General features: G+C 58.6%; 1 protein-coding gene across 2 annotated transcripts; it reads left to right on the top strand.

Annotated features, from left to right (window-relative positions):
- Window positions 1-6: 6 nt before the first annotated feature.
- CSPG4 (chondroitin sulfate proteoglycan 4) lies at window positions 7-13271 on the top strand. 2 transcript variants are annotated; one of them, XM_031668496.1, is made up of 8 exons: window positions 7-350; window positions 1933-2415; window positions 2719-2895; window positions 4591-4789; window positions 4891-5025; window positions 5173-5339; window positions 9707-9890; window positions 10209-13271. In XM_031668496.1, exons 1-8 carry the CDS (start codon window positions 204-206, stop codon window positions 12041-12043), a joined length of 3327 nt encoding a protein of 1108 aa, XP_031524356.1. In that variant the 5' UTR covers window positions 7-203; the 3' UTR covers window positions 12044-13271. The 2 variants fall into 2 exon arrangements, with proteins under 2 accessions (XP_031524356.1, XP_031524357.1); XM_031668497.1 differs by having other exon boundaries at window positions 236-350; window positions 1910-2415.
- Window positions 13272-16228: the final 2957 nt, after the last annotated feature.

Genomic DNA, 16228 nt, shown 5'->3' with positions numbered 1-16228 from the left:
CGGCCGAGCTCCACCTGGACACCAACCTCAACATCCGCAGTGGGGATGAGGTCCACTACCACGTCACAGAGTGTCGTCGCTAGGGACAATTGCTCCGGGCCACTCAGCCAGCCACAGTCGTCTCCCAGCAGTACTTGCTGCATGGGGCCATTCTCTACGGCCACAATGGCAGCCTCAGACCCCGCAACACCCTGGCCTTCTCAATGGAAGCAGGGCCAGTGCACACAGATGCCACACTACAAGTGACTGTTGCCCTAGAGGGCCCACTAGCCCCACTGAAGCTGGCCCGGCACAAGAAGATCTACATCTTCCAGGGAGAGGCAGCTGAGATCAGAAGAGACCAGCTAGAGGTGAGGAGCTGGAGGTGGTGAACGGGGTAGTGGACCAGGTAGAGGGCCTCCCGCCCAGCCTCCATGCCAGGTACACATGTGACTTGGGCTGTGGCTGTGGTAGTCCCAGATTGTGTGTGTGCACATGTCTCAGATGTGCTCCTGTATATGTTGTGTTCCCAAGAGTTTTTGGGGAGCCTGCTGTACACCCATCCTCCTGGGAGTTGTGTGTGCCTCTAGAGATCTTGTCCACTCGTGTCCATGGCGTGGCTGAGCATGCAGATTCCTGGACCGCACCCAGCCCTACAGAATCTCTGAAGTGGAGCCCGAGAATCTGCACTGCAGTCAGTTCCCTGGGAGGGCATCACGAGTCCTGAACTTTGGGGATTGCTGGCTGTGGAGACAGACCACTGCGCCTCAGACCCCCATGTATCCCGCTCTCTTCTCGGAGGGTCTGTCAAGGCTTCTGCCCACCCAGGAACCCCCCAGAGCAGCCACGGGCCCTCCAGCGAGCTCACTGACATGCCCTGTGACCTCAGGCCAGTTCTTGCCTGCTCTCAGCCTTATTCTCCTACACTGCTCATTTCGGGGACCCTTCTGGTCTGCATGTCTGGAGCTTGGGGCCCACGGCAAGCCAGCAGATCTGGCATCAGGAAGGCCTCATGGGAGGAGGCAGTGTTTGGGCCGGGCTCTGAAGAGCACAGGCCATTGGGAGCAGAGAATGGGGAGTGGTATTCCAGGCAAAAGGAACATTCCGGGCAAAGGCACAGAACAGGAATGTGAGTTTGGGGGTGGTTTAGCCTCTTGTGGATGGCCCATCAGGTGAGGGAGCCCGTGTGGCCTTTGGGGCATGAGCTCTGTAGGGCCTGTGTTGGGGGCACCTGTGCCTCTAGGGGGGGTGGGGCGGGGCGGGGCATGCTCCGATGATCTTGGGTGGTAATAGCAGGGGTTGGGGAAGACACTGCCAGCAAACCAGCCACAGGCCTGAACAGATCCTGAGCAGGGGGGCATGTGTGTGTACATGTGCACACGCGCATGTGTACATGTGTGACTGTGTCAGCGTATGATGAACTCATGTGTCTGTGTCACTGAGTCTGGGGATATGTGATTATGCACCTCCCCGGGGGAGTGCATCTCAAGCTGTGTGACTGACCCCCTGTAACCGTGTGTGGGGTGGGTATTAACATGTGACCAGCAGCCGGGGCAAACCAGTGAAACTCCATCTCTACACAAAAAATTTAAATAATTAGCCGGGCATGGTGGCACGTGCCTGTGGTCACAGCTACTTGGGAGGCTGAGGTGGGAGGATCCCTTGAGCCTGGGAGGTTGAGGCTGCAGAGAGCCGTGATTGCACCACTGCACTCCATCCAGCCTGGGTGACAGAGTGAGACCCTGTCTTAAAAAACAAAAAATGTGACCAGCTGCATGTCTAGCTGCTGTGTGTGTGAACCCACATGTGTGTTTGTCTGTCTAAATGAGCAGTGGTATCTGGAGGAATAAGTGAGGCAAGATCAAGCCTGTTCTGGCTGCTTAGGGCCACGGTGGACCCCTGTGAGACCCCCTCTGTGGCCCCCTGTGAGTCCTCATGACCTCTGTTAACCAGGCAGCCCAGGAGGCAGTGCCGCCGGCAGACATCGTATTCTCAGTGAAGAGTCCACCGAGTGCTGGCTACCTGGTGATGGTGTCTCGTGGCATCTTGGCAGATGAGCCACCCAGCCTGGACCCTGTGCAGAGCTTCTCCCAGGAGGCAGTGGACGCGGGCAGAGTCCTGTACCTGCACTCCCGCCCTGAGGCCTGGAGCGATGCCTTCTCGCTGGATGTGGCCTCGGGCCTGGGTGGTCCCCTCGAGGGTGTCCGCGTGGAGCTGGAGGTGCTGCCTGCTGCCATCCCACTGGATGCGCAAAACTTCAGCGTCCCTGAGGGTGGCAGCCTCACCCTGGCCCCTCCACTGCTCCGTGTCACCGGGCCCTACTTCCCCACTCTCCCGGGCCTTGGTCTGCAGGTGCTGGAGCCACCCCGGCATGGGGCCCTGCAGAAAGAGGACGGACCTCAAGCCAGGACCCTCAGCGCCTTCTCCTGGAGAGAGGTATGGCTGTGAGAGAGGCCCAGGGGCTGCAGCCCAGCTCTGGGGGCAGAATGGAGGGAGCCCCAGGTACTCCCAGTCTGGGGGTTATACACAGAGAGGAGATGGGGAGTCGCATTTCAGAAGCACCTGTGCTTTAAATACCATATCTCTTTTCTTCCTCACAACTCCTTGGAGCCAGAACTTATGGTCCCCATTTTCCACCAATGGAAAATGAAGCCCTAAAAGAGTCAGCCTCCTCCTGCACCCAAAGGCAGGACATGAAGGGTGCTGCTGGGGCCTGACTAGCCCTGGGCCTGCCCGTAGGTGGAAGAGCAGCTGATCCGCTACGTGCACGACGGGAGCGAGACACTGACAGACAGTTTTGTCCTGATGGCTAACGCCTCCGAGATGGACCGCCAGAGCCATCCTGTGGCCTTCACTGTCACCATCCTGCCTGTCAATGACCAACCCCCCATCCTCACTACAAACACAGGCCTGCAGGTGAGAGTATTCCTGGCACCATCCCCCATGTCTGCTTCGAGAAAGAGGCCAGCGTCCCCTACTTCCCAGCACAGAGCTCCCCCTGTCTGAGCCTCAGTTTCCTCCTCTGCAAAATGGGGACGCTGCCGCATGCCTCACGGGGTTGTTGGAAGGAGAGTTGTGAGATTGTGCTGAAACAGAACACAGGTGGGAGGTTTTGTTATTGGACGCTTGCAAGTAAGGTAGGCAGACTTCTGAGCGGCCACGGGTGGCTCTGCTGTTCCTTCTCCTGTGGCTCAGGACCAGAACTCCCGACAGAATCACTTACAAGCCCTTAAGGGCAGGCATCAGGGCGGAAGCCCTTGTTTCCCACCTTCACCCAGCAAGTGAAGGCTACAGCTTGGGTCCCCAAACTCCAGCACAAGGCTGTTCCACACCCAGCTGGACAGTGCAGGGGAGGCCCTGGAGAACTTCACTCAGGCAGAGGTAAGGGCCCCACTCTGCAGGTGGAAGTTGAGGCCCAGACATGGGATGGAACTTCTCCATGGTTGCAAAAGTAGTTCTGGTAGAACAGAAAGGGCATAGCTTTACTAAGCCCACATGGCAGGGCTTTGAATGCCGGCTTCTGGGGTGCGTCCTCCTGGGTCAGCAGGAGCCACTGAAGGTTCCACAAGAGGACTGACTTGGGCTGTCTCTGACATGGGGCACCTGGGGCAGGGGTTGCAGGAGAGGCCTTGGTGGTCTAGGATGTGCCCATAGGGGGCAGCGTGGTGGTGCAGAGGCCGCAGAAGAGTGGGACACAGTGCTCTGGAACCACAGCCTGGGACAGCTGTGTGGCAATGTGGCCACCAGGTGGTGCCATCTACCTGTGTTTGCTCCAGAAGCCCAGTGCTAGGGTCCGGCCCTGCAACATTATGGCCCCTCCTGCCAGGGCTGGGCCTGAGGGCTCCTTGGGGCCGGGGCAGGGAGCCCAGGAATGCCAGAAGGCTCTGTTTCCCGGGCATGTGAGTCCCACTGCAGCTCTGCCTGCAAGTAATTGACCCAGCAAGACTGGTACCAGGACCTCAGGAACAGGCGCCTGCTCTGCTTGCAAGTGGGGGGCCTGAAAAAGGGTCCCCTTCACCCAACATGAGGAGGGCCCGTAACTGCTCTGGAAGCACCTGGGCCCATCGCAGCGCTGATTCTGTGCTGCAGAACATGCCAACCATCAGTCCTCCACTCTCCACGCCACCCACTCCTCTCTCAGCCGGAGGGAGGGCCCGTTTCTAAAATCACCATTCCCACCTGTGCCCCACCCTGGCCAGGCACACACGGAGGCTCTGAAAGGAGACCCCTGCCCCACCAGTGAGACAGATTAAGGAGCACTGTTGGTCGGCGTTGGGGATTTCTGGGGGTGAGAACTTGGTGAGGGTAAGAACAGGGGCCTTCCTGGGTAGGGGACACAAGCTGGCCTTGAGGGACACGCAGGACTAGGGCAGATGGAGAGCAAGGAAGCTGGGCCTGGAGGGTGACCTTCCCTGGGGCCTTCCCTGGGGTGACAGGGAAGGTGAACGTGGGGAGGGCCCTTTGTGCAGGGGAGCCAGAGCGGTGCCAGCCTCGATGCCACCTGAGGGCCTGAGACGCAGCAGAATTGGAACCCTGGTGGCAGCCCAGAGCCGGGGAGGAAGGGGTGGGTGAGCAGGGCAAGGCAGAACCTTCACAGGCCTGTGTCCCCAGATGTGGGAGGGGGCCACTGCGCCCATCCCTGCGGAGGTTCTGAGGAGCACGGACGGCGACTCTGGGTCCGAGGATCTGGTCTACACCATCGAGCAGCCCAGCAACGGGCGGGTAGTGCTGCGGGCGGCGCCGGACACCGAGGTGCGCAGCTTCACGCAGGCCCAGCTGGATGGCGGACTCGTGCTGTTCTCACACAGAGGTGGGTGCTGAGGGCCGGGCCTCAGGTTCCTGCTGCCCACGGGGTTGCCCTGAGATGGGGAGCCAGCTCGGGCCAGCTGGACCCAATGCCCCTGTCCCCAGGAACCCTGGATGGAGGCTTCCGCTTCGGCCTCTCCGATGGCGAGCACACTTCCTCTGGACACTTCTTCCGAGTGACGGCCCAGAAGCAAGTGCTCCTCTCGCTGGAGGGCAGCCGGACACTGACTGTCTGCCCAGGTGGGTGTGCTGATCGTGGGCATTCCTGGGTGCCAGGAGCTGGGGCAGAGCTGAGGGTGGCACGCCAGGGTCACACTGCCTCTCTGCAGACACAGGCCTGGGCCTGGCTCCCAGTCAAAGTCTGATAGCCCCTTTTGCCTCTGGCAGGGTCCGTGCAGCCACTCAGCAGTCAGACCCTCAGAGCCAGCTCCAGCGCAGGCACCGACCCCCAGCTCCTGCTCTACCATGTGGTGCGGGGCCCCCAGCTAGGCCGGCTGTTCCATGCCCAGCAGGACAGCACAGGGGAGACCCTGGTGAACTTCACTCAGGCAGAGGTAAGGGCCCCACTTTGCAGCCACCACCAGCCTCAGGTGGATGCGGTGCCATGGACATCATGTGGACATGGGTGCCAGCTCCAGCATCACTGGCAGCAGACGTTCCCGGTCTTGCCATGGTCCAGGCCCTGGTGTCCTGCCCTCCAGGAGCTGCCAGGCTGGCAGGGCAAGTTCATGTTCCATAAGGAGGGAGAAGGATACAGAAAGTCGGGGATACAGGGCCCCAGAGTAGGGCTGGGGTCTTGGGGTATAGCTTCCAGAAGGAAGCTACAGCCGGACCCGAGGGTCTGGAGAGGGGGCACCATGTGGGGGCACTAGTGGCACCCCAGTAGCTGGCGAGGGGCAGTGCTTGGTGGGGGATAGAGTTGGAGGTGAAGTAGCCGCTGGGCCTGTGGGCAGAGGTGTGAGCCTGGGGCTCAGGTCAGGTGCCAGCCAGAGGCAGAGTGGATCCTAGGGGCAGATGAGCTGATGAAAGGCAGCTGAGTCGGCCAAGAGGGTGAAGCCACCGTTCATCCATCCTGGTAGCTTCAGAGACCACTAGGAAGAACTAGAGCTCTCAGCCGTGGGTAGCAGCAGACTCTGTGATAATGTGCCATGGGGGCCAGTCCAGTCATCGCTTAAATGAACACCTCTTCCCGAAGGCAGAACAGGGGTTGTTCCATAGCAGGGCAGAACGGGGCAGACTCTTCCAAGGGCCATCCCAGGCAAGCGGCACATATGGTGCTCCCGCCAGGAGGCTGCAGGGGCATCTGGACCCAGCACATGATCACAGTGAGTTCTAGGTGTAGGGAGAGGTCTTGTGGGGCGCAGAGCCGACTCCGTCATTCAGGAGCCACGGCACGCGGTACTGCCCCAAGTACCTCCAGAGAGGTCCCCCTGCCAGCCCTCAAAAATGGCAGAGCACACCCCAGCCCCCTTTCCAAGCTCCCTTGCTTGGGCAGGGACCTCCTGAGCCTGGCACTCTCCCTTCTGAGAGGCGCAGATGGTATTCAGCAAGTGCAAAGCCAAGGTTCCCGCCCAGCAAGTGGCTCAGATGGGGAGCCTTTGGGCATCTGGAAGGAGGTGGCTTTGACAGGTGGAATAGTTTCTTGGGCTTCTCACATCAACACCTCCCAGGCCAGGTTCTGTATTTCCCTGGAGCCCCACTCCTGCTATGGCCCCCTCCCCACAATGAGATATTCATCAGGCTGGTGTCTACAGCTGCTGCATACCCTCAGTTGCTGGGAGCCTTTGTCAAGAATGCCCAGGAATGGGAAGGGCACGGGACCCGGCCATCAGCAACCCTCTCGCACTCTATAGTCCCACGTTACTCAGAGCTTCCCCATGCCCCAGCAATATGAAGGACTAGATTGAATTGGCACCGGGGGCCAGGCTGGCAGTGCCACCCAGGAAAGCAGGGAAGAGGCTATGTGGGCTACCTGGCCCACTCAGGGAGGAGAGCAGGACTGGGTATTGTCTTGACAGCAGCCCTGTCCCACAACACTGAACTGGGCAGGGAAGGGGTCAGGTGTCCCCATTTTTCAGATAAGGAAACGGAGGCTCTTGGAGGGCAGGGTAACTTTATTTAGAGCACACGGCGAGTAAGAGGCAAAACTTCTGCCTGCGAGTCCAGGATTTCCTTCACCGGAGGACACTGCTTGCTCCCCAGAGCTCAGGACCCTGTGTTTTGTCTCACTCCCACCCACAGAGCTCCTGTATCCAGGCATCAGCTCCCACTCCCACTCCTGGGGGCTCCATTTCCTTCCTGCCTACCATTCAGCCTGGACCAGAAGTTGCCACTGGCAGCTTTTTAGTCCTGGGCCAGATTTGGCCCACAGATGTGTTTATTTGGCCTGCACACAGCAGCTAATACTTTGAAGTTAATTGTCAACATATAACCTTTGGGAAATTAAACAAAAAACTTGATTCCCATTTTCTTAAAAGGCCTGTGTTCCCTCTTACAGTGAAAGCAGAGGAGCAGCCGCTTCCTTTAGAACAGGTGCTAGCCCCTATGTAGATAGCTCGGCTCTTCTTCAGACTGGGCTCAGCTGCCCTTTAGCCCAGGCTCTGCTTCCCTTAGACCAGGCCCTGCCCCACCGCAGACCGGGCCCTGCCCCCACCTCAGACTGGACCCTGCCTCCCCTTAGGCTGGCCCTGCTTAGCCCGGGCCCTGCTCCCCTTACTCTGGCCCCTGCTCCCCCTTACTCCAGGTTCTGCTCCTAGAGTCTTCACAGGTTAAGACCCTGTTAAGTTTCCATGTTACTATTGTGCAAGTCCTGTTTTTCTCTGAGAAGAAAAATAGTTCCCAGTGTTTCCTAAAAGGGGAAAATAAGGCCGGGCGCAGTGGCTCATGGCTGTAATTCCAGCACTTTGGGAGGCCAAGGCGGGTGGATCACAAGGTCAGGAGATCGAGACCATCCTGGCTAACAGGCGAAACCCCATTTCTACTAAAATACAAAAAATAAGCTGGGCATGGTGGCGCGCACCTATAGTCCCAGCTACTCAGGAGGCTGAGGCAGGGGAATTGCTTGAACCCGGGAGGTGGAGGTTGCAGTGAGCCGAGATCACGCCACTACACTCCAACCTGGCAACAGAGCAAGACTCTGTCTCAAAAAAAAAAGGGGTGGGGAACAAAAGATAGGCCAAAAGAACACATTTTGATTTTAGTGGGAGGAAACCTCTTTTCTTCCTGGAGTGAAGATATTCTTTGGTGTTGAACTGCAGGCAGCCCCATAGAACAGCAGGTGTGGCTGGACTGGAGGTGAGGGGAGTTGAGGTCACGGGGTGATGTGGTCACAGCCAGGCCTTAGTGGACAGATGGGGAGACACCACACTATGTGAGCCAAAGAGCCCCATAATCTTCCCTTTCAAAAGGCTCACTCTGGCTGCTGTGTTAAGAACAAAATGTAATGGGTGGGGGACTGCAGTTGGGACACAGGAAGCTGTTACAATAATCCAGGTGAGAGATGAGGTGGTTTGAGGGAAAGAGAGGATGCAAGGGTGGTTCCAAAGGTTTGGTCTGAGCCCTTGAAAACGGAGCTATGGTCTCTGAAGCGGGATGACTGTAGCAGGTGGGCCGATCGGGAGTGCAGCTGGGGCAGGTTGAGTTTGAGATGTCCACTAGATATCCGCAGGGGCGGCTGCAAACATGAGTCTGGGGTTCAGGGGAGAGCAGGCTAGGCTGGAGCTACAAATAAGGGGGTCTTCAGCACACCTGGCATTTAAGGCCAGGAAACTGAACAAGGACCCATGGAGAGTGCCTGTAGACAGAAAAGAACCTGGAGACCTGGCCATAAGATGTTGGGGAGAAGAGGAGGAACAGCCAGGAGAATCTGTGAGGCAGGAGGAACCCCAGACTGAAGTATCCCGGAGTCCGTGGCTCTCTTGGAGGAAGGGCTGCTTGGTGGCGCCAGTGCCGCTGAGCAGGTAAGAGGAGGCTGAGAGCTGACTGCTGGATCCAACAACACGGAGGCCCCTGGTGCCCTTGGCAAAAGGAGATATGGTGATGGGGGAGCAAAATCCTGGGTAGAGAGACCCAAGAATGCCTGGGGGAGAGTGTAAACTATGCTTTTTGAAGTTTTGCTGCAAAGAGAAGCAAAGGGGCAGGGGTGTTGTTGGTGGAAAATGTGAAGTCAAGAATAGTTTTTTCTGGCCAGGTGCAGTGCCTCCTGCGTGTAATCCCAGCACTTTGGGAGGCTGAGGCAAGTGGATCACTTGAGCCCAGGAGTTCAAGACCAGCCTGGGCAACACAGTGAGACCCTGTCTCAACAAACAATAACAGAAATTAGCCGGGCGTGGTGGCACCTGCCTGCAGTCCCTGCTACTTGGGAAACTGAGGTGGGAGGATTGCTTGAGCCCTGGAGGTCGAGGCTACAGTGAGCCATGATCACGCCACTGCGGTGTCTCAATAATGGTAATAATAATAATTAAATAGCTTTAATGTAAGTGAGACAAAAGAATAGCATAATTGCATAATGAAGGGAATGATGCATCTGGGGGGAAACTGACATCATAGGAGAAAGCCAGAAGACAGTAGAAGTGGTGTCTTCAGAAGGCAAGAGGGGATAAGATCCTGTGCACAAGAAGAAGTACTCGCTTTAGAGAGCAGCACAGACAGATCATTGCATTCCCCAGAGGTCAGAGAAACTAGGCGATTTCCCCAGGGTGGCAGAGCTGGGGTTTGAGCCCAGACTCCGGCTCCAGAGCCCAGCTCTGCACTGCATTGCCTGATGTGACCCACTGAGTTAGTGAGGGAGAGAGTGGGTCACACGCACAGACCTGGGCACAGCCAGGAGAGCCCAGAGTGGGGCCTGAGGAGACAGAAGTACTCCGTGTCTGGACAAGCTGGACTGGACCTGCCTCTCACCCCACGATGGTGTCTCCCCTAGGTCTATGCTGGGAATATTCTGTATGAGCATGAGATGCCCACCGAGCCCTTCTGGGAGGCCCATGATACCCTAGAGCTCCAGCTGTCCTCACCACCTGCCCGGGATGTGGCTGCCACCCTTGCTGTGGCTGTGTCTTTTGAGGCTGCCTGTCCCCAGCGCCCCAGCCACCTCTGGAAGAACAAAGGTGAACAGCATGATGAACTGGCAAGATTGTGGGGAGGGACAATGGGAAGGGCCCAGGAGGAAGGGACACAAGGCCAGGGTCAGCAGCTCCTGTCTCAGCCCCCAGAACCTGGGAAGTCACAGGGAAGGTGAGTGGGGAAGCTTTGGCATCAGAGCGGGGACACAGTCCTTGTCCTCCTGGGAACCCTGAGCCCCACCCTGGAGGACCTGGCTTGAGGGTGTGGGGGAGGCATATCCTTGCCCTGTGGCACCTCCAGCTGAGGGTCCATGGCTCTTCCCTCAGTGGGCTGGACCCTCATAGCCTGTGTCCCACCCCCAGGTCTCTGGGTCCCCGAGGGCCAGCGGGCCAAGATCACCATGGCTGCCCTGGATGCCTCCAACCTCTTGGCCAGCGTTCCATCATCCCAGCGCCTAGAGCATGATGTGCTCTTCCAGGTCACGCAGTTCCCCAGCCGGGGCCAGCTATTGGTGTCTGAGGAGCCCCTCCACGCTGGGCAGCCCCACTTCCTGCAGTCCCAGCTGGCTGCAGGGCAGCTAGTGTATGCCCACGGCGGTGGGGGTACCCAACAGGATGGCTTCCACTTTCATGCCCACCTCCAGGGGCCAGCAGGGGCCACCGTGGCTGGACCCCAAACCTCAGAGGCTTTTGCCATCACGGTGCGGGATGTAAATGAGCGGCCCCCTCAGCCACAGGCCTCTGTCCCACTCCGGATCACCCGAGGCTCTCGCGCCCCTATCTCCCGGGCCCAGCTGAGCGTCGTGGACCCAGACTCAGCTCCTGGGGAGATTGAGTATGAGGTCCAGCGGGCACCCCACAACGGCTTCCTCAGCCTGGTGGGTGGTGGCCCGGGGCCCGTGACCCGCTTCACGCAAGCCGACGTGGATTCGGGGCGGCTGGCCTTCGTGGCCAACGGGAGCAGCGTGGCAGGCGTCTTCCAGCTGAGCATGTCTGATGGGGCCAGCCCACCGCTGCCCATGTCCCTGGCCGTGGACATCCTACCGTCCACCATTGAGGTGCAGCTGCGGGCACCCCTGGAGGTGCCCCAAGCTTTGGGGCGCTCCTCACTGAGCCAGCAGCAGCTCCGGGTGGTTTCAGATAGGGAGGAGCCAGAGGCAGCATACCGCCTCATCCAAGGACCGAAGTACGGGCATCTCCTGGTGGGTGGGCGGCCCGCCTCGGCCTTCAGCCAACTCCAGATAGACCAGGGCGAGGTGGTCTTTGCCTTCACCAACTTCTCCTCCTCTCATGACCACTTCAGAGTCCTGGCACTGGCTAGGGGTGTCAACGCATCAGCCGTAGTGAACATCACTGTGAGGGCTCTGCTGCACGTGTGGGCAGGTGGGCCATGGCCCCAGGGTGCTACCCTGCGCCTGGACCCCACCATCCTAGATGCTGGCGAGCTGGCCAACCGCACAGGCAGTGTGCCCCGCTTCCGCCTCCTGGAGGGACCCCGGCATGGCCGCGTGGTCCGTGTGCCCCGAGCCAGGACGGAGCCTGGGGGCAGCCAGCTGGTGGAGCAGTTCACTCAGCAGGACCTTGAGGATGGGAGGCTGGGGCTGGAGGTGGGCAGGCCAGAGGGAAGGGCCCCCAGCCCCACAGGCGACAGTCTCACTCTGGAGCTGTGGGCACAGGGCGTCCCACCTGCTGTGGCCTCCCTGGACTTTGCCACTGAGCCTTACAATGCTGCCCGGCCCTACAGCGTGGCCCTGCTCAGTGTCCCCGAGGCCACCCGGACGGAAGCAGGGAAGCCAGAGAGCAGCACCCCCACAGGCGAGCCAGGCCCCATGGCATCTAGCCCTGTGCCTGCTGTGGCCAAGGGAGGCTTCCTGGGCTTCCTTGAGGCCAACATGTTCAGTGTCATCATCCCCGTGTGCCTGGTCCTTCTGCTCCTGGCGCTCATCTTGCCCCTGCTCTTCTACCTCCGAAAACGCAACAAGACGGGCAAGCATGACGTCCAGGTCCTGACTGCCAAGCCCCGCAATGGTCTGGCTGGTGACACTGAGACCTTTCGCAAGGTGGAGCCAGGCCAGGCCATCCCGCTCACAGCTGTGCCTGGCCAGGGGCCCCCTCCGGGAGGCCAGCCTGACCCAGAGCTGCTGCAGTTCTGCCGGACACCCAACCCTGCCCTTAAGAATGGCCAGTACTGGGTGTGAGGCCTGGCCTGGGCCCAGATGCTGATCGGGCCAGGGACAGGCTTGCCTATGTCCGGGGCCCCATTGCTTCCATGCCCGGGTGCTGTCTGAGTATCCCCAGAGCAAGAGAGACCTGGAGACACCAGGGGTGGAGGGTCCTGGGAGATAGTCCCAGGGGTCCTGGACAGAGTGAATCAAGAGCTGGAACCTCCCTCGGCTCACTCCGAGCCTGGAGAACTGCAGGGGCCATGGTGGAGGCAGGCTTAAGTTCAATCCTGCCCTGGAGCTGGTTTAGGCTGTCAAAACCAGGGTAACCTCTCACATGGGTCATGATTCTGGGTCCTGGGACTGTGACCTTGGGTAAGTCACGCCTGACCCAGGCTGCTAAGAGGGCAAGGAGAAGAAAGTACCCTGGGGAGGGAAAGGACAGAGGAGGGTATTCCTGGCTTTTCCACTCCAACCCAGGCCACCCTTTGTCTCTGCCCCAGAGTTGAGAGAAAAACTTTTCCTCCCTGGTTTTTCATGGAGATGGTATTCCCTGGAGTAGAGGGCAGGAGGAGAGAGCGCCTCCACTCTAGAAGGCATAAGCCAATAGAATAATATAATCAGGGTGCAGGGTGGGTAGGTTGCTCTGGGGATGGGTTTATTTAAGGGAGATTGCGAGGAAGCTATTTAACATGGTGCTGAGCTAGCAAGGACTGATGGAGCCCCTGGGGGTGTGGGATGGAGGAGGGTCTGCAGCCAGTTCATTCCCAGGGCCCCACCTTGATGGGGCAAGGGCTAAGCATGCATGTGTCAGCGGCTTTGGAGCAGGCTAGGCTGGGGCTCATGGAGGGTCTCAGGCCGAGGCCACTGCAGTGCCAGTGCCCCCCTGAGGACTAGGGGGCAGGCAGCTGGGGGCACTTGGCTCCATGGAGCCTGGATAAACAGTGCTTTGGAGGTTCTGGACAGCTGTGTGGTGTTTGTGTCTTAACTGTGCACTGGGCTTTTTTGTCTGCGTCGGCTTGCATACAGAGGGCCCCTGGAGTCGGCCCTCTGGCCTGGCCTCAGCCAGTGGGATGGAGAGGGCCAGGTAGACCTCTGAACTTCCACCTCCTGGGGCCTCCCAGACCTCCTGTGCCCCCACGTGTGTGGGCAGGTGGGCCAGTCTTTGGGTGATGGGACCAAACCCCTTCAGTTTAGTAGGGAAAGGCTAGGTCCTCTACAAAGAGCTTCAAGACAAAAATTAAAATAAATGCTCCCCACCCTAGATTTATTAGCCTGAGTTTTGACCTCCACACCCCTGTTCCTCCCCAGCCACCTCTGAAGGGGTTGCAGCAGCAAAATGAAGGGAGTGGGGGGACTTGGGGATCCCAAGGCTGGGACGTGGTACCAAGGGGGAGGGGGAGGAGAACCACCATAGGTGCCTCCTAGAAACTTTTACAAGGCAGGCTTCTGCTGGTCTCCACCCTCCCAACAGGAGGACCAAGGGTGCTGCTTCTCCAAGCCAGAGGAAGCAGCAAGGATTCAGAAAAGCCAGGCATCCCTGCGCATGGCCTAAGAGGCCAGCATTGGGTTACAGAGGGATTCTGAGGCCGCGGCATCTCCAGAAGGCCCTCTCTGAGTTGCTGAGTCACCACCCTCTAGACCTCTCTTGAGGGTGTCGCAGGGTTGGGGGCAATGGAGACAAATTCTGGGTCCCAGGGGATATGCCTGGCCCTGAGAGTAGACTGAAGAGAGGAAGAGAAACGTGAGAGGCCTCTGAGCACAGCCAGGTCAGTGGGTGGACAGCCCTGGCCAGCCTCTGGCAGCTGACCTGCATCTGGGGACCAGAGTCACCACTTCCCTGCGCCCCAACATCTGAAACATTTGAACCAGGAATGAGAGCAAGAGAGAAGGCTCCTCCCCATCCTGCCCCGGACCGCCCCTCCTGTGACATCTCTCACATCTCAGTGTCCAGCCTTCTAGGTCCTCCTCTCAGAGGCTTCGGGCAGGAGACCAGGTACATCCTGCTGTTAGGGCCCCCAGAGGACCAGGGGAGACTAAGAGTCAGGGAGGGGAAGAGGGCCATTACATAGCAAGGCGCTTCTTGCCACACTGAAAAGCAGGACTCCCCAGGGAGGGTGACCAGAGCCCCAGAGATCCCTCTGCACTGAGCTCACTGTGCTCAGGCCTCGGTGTGAGCTCATTCAGTTCCTTCTACAAGCCTGGTCTCTCCGGCACCCCAGGCCAGCCTCAGACAGGGGCCTGGCCAAGGGTATCTCCACACCACATCCCATGATCTGCCTCCCCTCCCGGGAGCTCGGGCTGGAGCCCCAGGGCCCTGATATCTGGAGCAACTCTCTACCCAGGGTGAGCAGTTTCACTGGAAGTGTAAGCTGAGAAGAGGGTGACAGACCCATCAGGCAGGATCTGGCCTGGTCTCCGATTTCCCCCAGAGGTCTGAGAACACACTCTGTTCACAAAGCCTGGCCCGGCCTGCCCTGCCCCCAGGGAGCTGGCACCAGCTGACACAGTTCCAGCTCCTCTGAGCCCGTGCGGGACAGTGGGCTAGCACCCAGGGCACTGTGCCAGCAGCTCTGCTAGGACCTGGGAGAGGGTCTTTCACTGGCTCACCAGAGCTGAGAACCCAACCTAAACGTGGGGCCTTGGTTTATGTAAATCCCTTGCCCCAGGGCTTAAGGGGCTTGTCTCTACTTTACAAAGTAACTCACCATCCCCCTCCTTTAAGGAGCCAGTTCCTCCCAGGTGCTGGAGATAACACCCAACCCGTGTACAAGTGTTCAGGAATGTTTGGGAGCTCCTGACCCTCTCCACGCAAACACACACAAATGCATAATGTGCATTTGTGCACACCATTGTGTATGTGAACACAGGCTCATGCATGACCTTCAGACACACAACACAGAGATAAATACCTACCTACCTAAGAAAAACACGCATACGCATGGGCACACACAAATTTCAGAAGTATATGCTTCTCACCTGGGGCCCCCTGCAGTCCCAGCTAGCCTAGTTGAGCAAAGGAGTCAGGATTTTCTGCCCATTAAGCCACGCAAGTTGACATCAGCAGAATTGCAAAGTGAGCCCACGGGTGGGGGAAGGGGACAGGGTAGGAGTTGCCAGAGGGGCCCAGATCCCCAGGACCCCAGTTTAGAAACCCTGCCTACCACCTCTCAGGCGCTAGAGAAGGGCTCCCTCTGAGCCCTTCTCTGCATCCTAGAAGCCAGCCCTTTAAGCGGGTTGATCTGGCAGCCACAGAGCCCACTGAGCTGGCACACTCATCCCCCAATAGGAAGCTAGAGAAGTGCTTCCGCCACGCCATACTGAACTCCCCTGACCAATGAGAACTGCCAGGGCTGCTGGCATCTTCCTCCAGGCCCTGAGGACTCCAGATCTCAAAGAGGTGGAGGTTCTTCCTGGGGAGAACTCCAGACATCTCTGGTTGGATCTCCCATTCCTGGCCGTAACATGTCGGGAAGCTCTGGTAAGTAGGTGGAACCAAGATAGAGAACCAGACCCGCTGGGCTCCTCTACAAAGCTCCACTCTGACCCTAGGGCCTCTCATAGGTAATGCCATCCCTGTGGAGTTACCGCTAAGATTGGTCAGGCAACAGCAAGGGCATGTTGTGCCAAAAATGCAGTGGAAGATGCAGATAGGAATCCAATCAGCCCTTCCTGAAGAGCCGCAGGCATGCCAGTGAATAACTACCTAACCCTGACATGTGCCTTCACCCAGTGGTGTGAGCAGGTCAGGGAGGGGAAGCCCAGAGTGGGAGTGCTCGTTGCCTCTGTCTGCTTCCTCCTCTCCTTAGAGAAGGCTGGTCCTTTCCATGGAAGGCCCAGCCAAACGGCAGCTAAAGCTGGGCATGTTCAGCTACATCCTGGTTACATTTCTATTCTCAGTGTAATGAATTATAGTATTTAACTGATGGCTGCTAGCCTCACAAAGGGCGTCAGCTCCTTGGAGAGCCCTCTGTCAGCTCCTTGGAGGGCCCTCTGTGACCGCCGAGATAATTGGTGGGTTGTGTTGTGTTCCTTCACGTTCCAGATGTCCTGTGAGCCCCTAGAGACAGAAACAGCCCTGGATTAAATCGCCCAGTGGCCAAGAAGGGACTTTTTTATCCAAACACAGCCTCAGCAGGGGACTAGGGGAGTTCCCCTGCCTGCCAACCTGAGGTCTGCAGTTAGTCCAGAGCCTGGAGCTAATCCCAAGGCTTCCTTCTG

Source organism: Papio anubis, chromosome 7, assembly GCF_008728515.1.
Source record: "Papio anubis isolate 15944 chromosome 7, Panubis1.0, whole genome shotgun sequence".
NCBI lineage: Eukaryota > Metazoa > Chordata > Mammalia > Primates > Cercopithecidae > Papio > Papio anubis.
Note: the sequence above shows the minus strand (reverse complement) of the source record. Positions and strands in the feature narration are given on the sequence as shown.

What these genes read in the sequence shown, in the direction of transcription:
- CSPG4 (XM_031668496.1), top strand. Translation starts at nt 204, where the DNA reads ATGGAAGCAGGGCCAGTGCACACAGATGCCACACTACAAGTGACTGTT. An exon ending in CGTGCTGTTCTCACACAGAG is followed by an intron (nt 4,790 to 4,890) that starts GTGGGTGCTGAG and finishes CCCTGTCCCCAG; the next exon opens with GAACCCTGGATGGAGGCTTC. An exon ending in CCACCTCTGGAAGAACAAAG is followed by an intron (nt 9,891 to 10,208) that starts GTGAACAGCATG and finishes TCCCACCCCCAG; the next exon opens with GTCTCTGGGTCCCCGAGGGC.